The 6,000-nt window shown below is 44.8% G+C and overlaps 1 protein-coding gene across 1 annotated transcript in view; it reads right to left on the bottom strand.

Annotated features, from left to right (window-relative positions):
* The window catches only part of slc30a6 (solute carrier family 30 member 6), a 57,373-nt gene that overhangs the window by 14,465 nt on the left and 36,908 nt on the right, over positions 1 to 6,000 (bottom strand). Inside the window, exons 6-9 of the mRNA XM_084076914.1 lie at positions 5,538 to 5,603; positions 3,281 to 3,361; positions 3,129 to 3,164; positions 2,297 to 2,391 (exon numbers count right to left, since the gene is read on the bottom strand). Of these exons, the coding sequence (XP_083933040.1) occupies positions 2,297 to 2,391; positions 3,129 to 3,164; positions 3,281 to 3,361; positions 5,538 to 5,603 (278 nt within the window). The remainder of the gene's footprint in view (positions 1 to 2,296; positions 2,392 to 3,128; positions 3,165 to 3,280; positions 3,362 to 5,537; positions 5,604 to 6,000) is intronic.

Here is a 6,000-nt window from a genome sequence, read left to right as displayed (position 1 = left end):
CACACACACACACTCTTGTGATGACCTGGTTTGGGGACAGACAGTGTACCAAGAGTGAGTCAGAGAGAGAGAGAGGGTAGAGAGAGGGAGAGAGAGAGAGGGAGAATTAGAGAGAAGGGGGGAGGGGAGAGAGTGAGAGAGAAGGGGGAGGAGAGAGAGCGAACGAGAGAACTCCCATATCTGCTGGGTGAAGTTAAGTACAGCAATGTGCAAACATAGCAGCCAGACTGGTGAGCTGTTGTGACAGGAGAAGGATGTCCATTGAAATACAACCACCCTAAGGTCTACTAATCAGATGTGCACTCTTGCCCTCTCTGCACTGAGATGATCTGGGAACAGAGAACCACTGTGTACATACAAACAAACAAACAGGGCAACTACCTTTAAATACATATGAAACAACTACTTCTACCTCTGTATCGTAAATGGCAGTGTGCATACCGGAAAAACAGATCCACCGATACGCTATTGCCATGGCTCTCCACACCGTCCTCTCGCATCTGGACAACAAGCTGCTGAAGGACAAATATGTACGTATGCTGTCCCAGCAAAACTTGACACAAAACTCTGAGACCTGGGGCTACACCCAAGCATGTGTGACTGGATACAAGACGCGCCCAGCGATTTCCCACCCGATCTTAGTAACCTCTGTTACGCCCCCCTTCTGTGACGCAAGCGGAATTGCTTCGCCCCTCGTCATGCTACACATTCCAGGAGGACTGCACCCCTTGGTGGAAAAATAGCGCTCGGCGCTGGCATTGCCTGGGGGCGGGGGGGAGGGGGCATAATTTACTATTCTGTCCTTATCGTCCATAACTCCAACGGCTCTGAGTCGGTTCTGGCGGACTTCGCAGCGTTCGGCACGGCGACTTGCTCGCCCATCGGCTCGCTCGCCGGTGCCTCTCGTTGCTCAAGTCTGCCAGAAACGGCGCGCCTCCGACGGTGTAACAGTTTCTGTATGTGGTTTCTGTACGAAGATAGTTAATGGCTTAACTATCTACGTATTGACGACGAGATCAAAGAAGCCTTCCTACTAGACTCTGGATGCAGTCCAGACACACGTTAGCCCAGGCTAACGCTCCACACCATGAGGACAACGATTCTGATGTCTACAATTGGTGTGTGTGTGAGTGTGAGCGCGCGCGCGCGCACACACACACACACACACACACACACACACACACACACTCGTGGTGTAGTCTAGTCTCATTAGCACTAGACTGAGTCTCAGTGTGGTTAATATGTCCTGGAGCCTGCACTGACCCAGCCTGCCCTCTGTGAGTGTGTGTGAGAGAGTGTGTGTGTGTGTGTGTGTGTGTGCCCGATGTATATAATTCCCACATTCATGTGTAGGTTAGGTTACTTTGTGTGTTTGTGCATCATGTGTGTGTATCGTTGGAGATGGTCGTGTTTCGTGTTGTCATGCATAAAGCAACGTAAGCTGATAATAACGCGTGTTGTCGTTCAAAAGTGTCATTATTTCTAACACAACATCTGGCACAATGAAATACTTAAATGGCAGCTGAGTAAGCATTGTAAGCATAACATTTGACTTTTTCTCCCCAATTTTATCGCCAATTACTTCCTCCCCACGCACATTCTGTGTTGTCACTGCTGTTGTATCCCACCGACTCACCTGCCAGTGAGGAGCCCCCACCGGGAGGACGTAGAGCCTTCGTCCTACTCCTCCTGCCCAACACTCCGTGCTGACAGGTGCCGCCCCAGCCCATAGGAGTAAGTGCAGTGACAAATATCACCCTCCCCCGCCCGGCTTCCCTTCCCCGAACAACGGACCAATTGTGTTCATGTAGAACGCTCAACAACTGCTGGATGCAACACAGTGGATGCAACACAGTGGATTCGAACCCACAACCTCTGCGGAGGTGGGCAGGCACTTTAACACTGCTCCCTTAAGCGCAACATTTTTGTTTTAGTTTTTCTTTGCGATAGTGCCGTCAGTAGACGAGTGTGTGTCACAGGAGACCGAAGGGGTGTTCTTGTGAAGGCAGTAAAGGCTGCATAAACAACAATTTCATTTTGGTATTTGTGTTATTGTGACAATAACATTTGTATTGATGTGATTGGCTGTTTGTCTCCCGCAATGGGATTGGCAATTTAGGCATTTAGCAGACGCTATTTATCCAGAGCGTCTTACAGTAAGCAAGGTAAACACCTACATCAAATGCAGAGACAGTGTAGCGCCTAAGTAATCTCAGAACCTAGCATCGCTTGTGTCCCGTAATGTGATTGGCTGTGTGTCTGTCCTGTAATGTGATTGGCTGTGTGGATGCGTTACCTTCAGATACGTAGGTGAAGGGCTTGTTCCTAACGGAGAGCAGAGTCAACAGGTTGAAGAACAGAGCCACAAACGTCCCCACTAAAAGACGACCTCTGGATGGACGGACACGGAAACACACACACACACACACACACACACACACACACACACACACACACACACACACACACACACACACACACACACACACACACACACACACACACACACACACACACACACACACACAGAGAAAAGTGAAATACATCCATTGTCATAGTTTTTACCAAAGAATTAACCACTTGAACCCTAGTATCCATATTCTAGGTTGAACGTTCGGCTAAAATAGCAGAGCTTGGAGATCTTTCGAGATGTTATTTTCTGTGAAGAGACTCATTATAAAGGGAATGCTAAGACGGGATGCTAAGATTCAAGTGGTTAATTCATTCACAGAAGAGTCTGTTGCCATGCATCCGATGGCCTCATTTAGGTTGAATATTAGTAAAAATAATAATAATACTAACAATAATAATGATAATAATAATGAACAGACTGAAGGACAATATGGAGTCATAATCATTTCTCCATATTCTACCAATGTCCGTTTACTATGCATTTAAATACTGGAATGAGCCTTGAGAATATCACAGATTGAACTATACACTGTTGAAATATGTTATGACACACAGCACACCTGTGCATTAACTGACATACAACCCCTTTGAGAGGACTGAAGTATTTGCAGAAAATCACAGCTGAGGTCATGGTGTGTGTGTGTGTGTGTGTGTGTGTGTGTGTGTGTGTGTGTGTGTGTGTGTGTGTGTGTGTGTGTGTGTGTTTTGATACTTACGTGTGTATCTCAGGTTGCTCCATGAGGCGTTCCACACTACAACAAAACAACACATAGTCAATACACACACATGACTGTGTATATGTATGTGTGCATGCATGCGTGTGTATGCGAGCGTGTGTGCGTGTGTGTTTGTTTGCTACTGTACATACCTCTCTTTCAGTATAAATAAGGCTCCCAGTTGAATCAGAACCGTGGAGGCAAAAACAGCCAGTACCTCCAGCCTCTCAAACCTACAAACACACACATGTACGGTGTAGTGAAAAACACTGTAGTTTTGTATAGTAATGCAGTGGTTTCCAAACTGGGGGTCCCCAAGTAATATTTGTCCCTGATTAGCTTAATGTGCAACATTGCTTTCTCACTCAACAGTAAACAAACCAACATACAGTATAAGAGTATACAACATAGATATTCAACTGGCGGCCCGCGGGCCACGTGCGGCCCGCGAGGAGCTTCCTTGTGGCCCCTGGCCATATTCCCAATTTTTTTTTTTTTTTTTTTTTCCATAATTATTATTTATGTAAATATATGTTCGTTTTATGTTATCAAAGTTAAAACAGTACAAATGATTTATCCTTCATTAGTTCTTGAAAGGCCATCTTTCAATAGCCTGGTAAACCCTCCCTCCGGAAATCTCATTTCCATTTGATTTCAGAAAGGAGTCTGGTCTGAAACGCCTTTCTGCAATAATCGCTGTGGGCTGGAGTTGGGCGGGAGTAATACCGTTGACTGACAACCCCTTCAACCAATGATCGTTTTTCCCCTTCAGCCAATGAGCAGTTCATTTTGACGAGCTCCAGACTATGTGACGCAACGGGACTTTTGGGACGGCCATGCCGAAAATAGGTTGCCTTATTGGGATACATGCGTGTCACTCCCCGCCCCTGCCGGTTCTCTAAATTTATATTTTTAAATAGGCTCTGTCATGATTAATTGACCACATATATGAAGTTAAACAACTAAATTCTATCCAAACGATATCTTATAAGTAAATTCCGTGCCTCAAAAAAGAAGTTTGAAAGCGTTATAAAACTGAAAGTAAGAAGTGAAGGCACTCGCACAAACAACAATGGCTGCCGTTCGTCTTTTGTCGGCGGCTCTCAGGCTGCACTCGGGTTCATTCGGGCTCACTCGAACTCGCCACCTGATTGGCCAACTGTCGCTGTCAATCACAGAACAATGAGCGACGACGCTGATAGGCTCGTCGGCTCGGCGAGCAGAGCGATTATTGGAGAAAGGCGTTTCAGACCAGACTCCTTTCTGAAATCAAATGGAAATGAGATTTCCGGAGGGAGGGTTTACCAGGCTAATCTTTCATTGGAACTTAACTTAGAACCTTAAATAGAACCGAATTAGACCGAATTAGACCCGAAAAAAGGTTGATTTATATTGGTCAAATAGAACCGAATTAGACCAAATTAGACCCGAAAAAATTTGCGCGCGTGCGCTTTGCGCACGCGCGCAAATTATGTGCGCGCACTGTGTGGCCCCCAACTCCAAATTATTTTACAGTTGTGGCCCCCTGCCTAATCTAGTTGAATACCCCTGGTATACAAGCTAGGTGAACATTTCTAAAGTTACAATTTAATGACTTTAATAGAAAATTGGCCAAAAGAAAGAGGCAAACATTGTGAAAATAGACAATCTACAAGCTCACAACACCTCGCAGTGTGAGGCGTTGTGAGCTTGTAGTTTGGTTATTTTCACAATATTTATCTGTGGAAGCGAGTCACACTAAATGTGATGCCTAGAATTCCATGTGCTTGTCAGGGTGGGGGGTCCCCAGTGGAAATATGCTTATTTGGGGGGGTCGCGACCTGAAAGGTTTGGGAACCCTTGTAGTAATATTTAGTCATGTGTAGTACAGGTAATTTAGAAATGATTCTATTTGTTATTGTTTTTTTTTTTTTCTTACAGTTATTTGTAATGATCAAATTCCCGGTGAAGTTCAGTATTTCAGTGCAATGAAAAGTTTTTGTACATGAAAATATTTTCTCCACATTTAGTTGTGGCAATTCTTTGTCACTGCTGAAGACTACTTCAGCACTGGTGGGTGTAAAACAGTGATTCTCAATAGCGATTCTCGTTTTAAAACCACTAATTTGATATGCATTGTTACAGCCAGGCGGCAAACATATACGTTTTTTTTTAAATTAAGCCGATAAGGAAAAGCCGAATTCCCTGCAGTTCTCATTTATGGCCTAGCAGGTGTCGCCGTTTCCTTCCCTGCTGGCTGAAGAACAATTACCATTTTGGTCCCAAAAATCCAGCATTGGTCTGGCTTTGAATGGATAGTCCTACTATACTGTTTTATTTGTGTTTAATGTATTGATAATGCAGTGGCTTGGTTTCATAGTAGACGATAAAGTGTAGTAGTTAAGCAGTTCAGCGTGATTAATCACTCACCCGAACGAGTAAATCTGACTGGCTTTCTTCATGGAGACCCAGGAGCTGATCAGACATGTTATGAGACTGGATAGAGAGAGATACGAAGAACGAGAGAGACAGAGAGAGATAGACCGAGAGAGCGAGTCCGGGGAGGGGGAGACAGAAACAGAGAGAGATAGCGAGAGGGAAATGAAAAGGGGGGGGGGGTTGGTGAGATGAAAAGGGAACAGTTAGCATCCTTGCAGAAGGACAGAGTAGAGAGGTCATCTGGAGTTCATGTTGTGTTTTAATCATTATTTATTTATTTCCTCTCAATGAATATTTCATGTCTGGAAACGTTGTCTGTCCAAACACGATTCAAGCCCGTTTCATTTTGAAACGGCCTGTCTAAACACAATTCATGCCCGTTTCGTTTTGAAACGGCCTGTCTAAACACAATTCATGCCCGTTTCGTTCTGAAACGGCCTGTCTAAACACAATT

Source organism: Gymnoscopelus microlampas, assembly GCF_963454915.1.
Source record: "Gymnoscopelus microlampas genome assembly, chromosome: 13".
In the NCBI taxonomy this organism is placed as follows: domain Eukaryota; kingdom Metazoa; phylum Chordata; class Actinopteri; order Myctophiformes; family Myctophidae; genus Gymnoscopelus; species Gymnoscopelus microlampas.
Note: the sequence above shows the minus strand (reverse complement) of the source record. Positions and strands in the feature narration are given on the sequence as shown.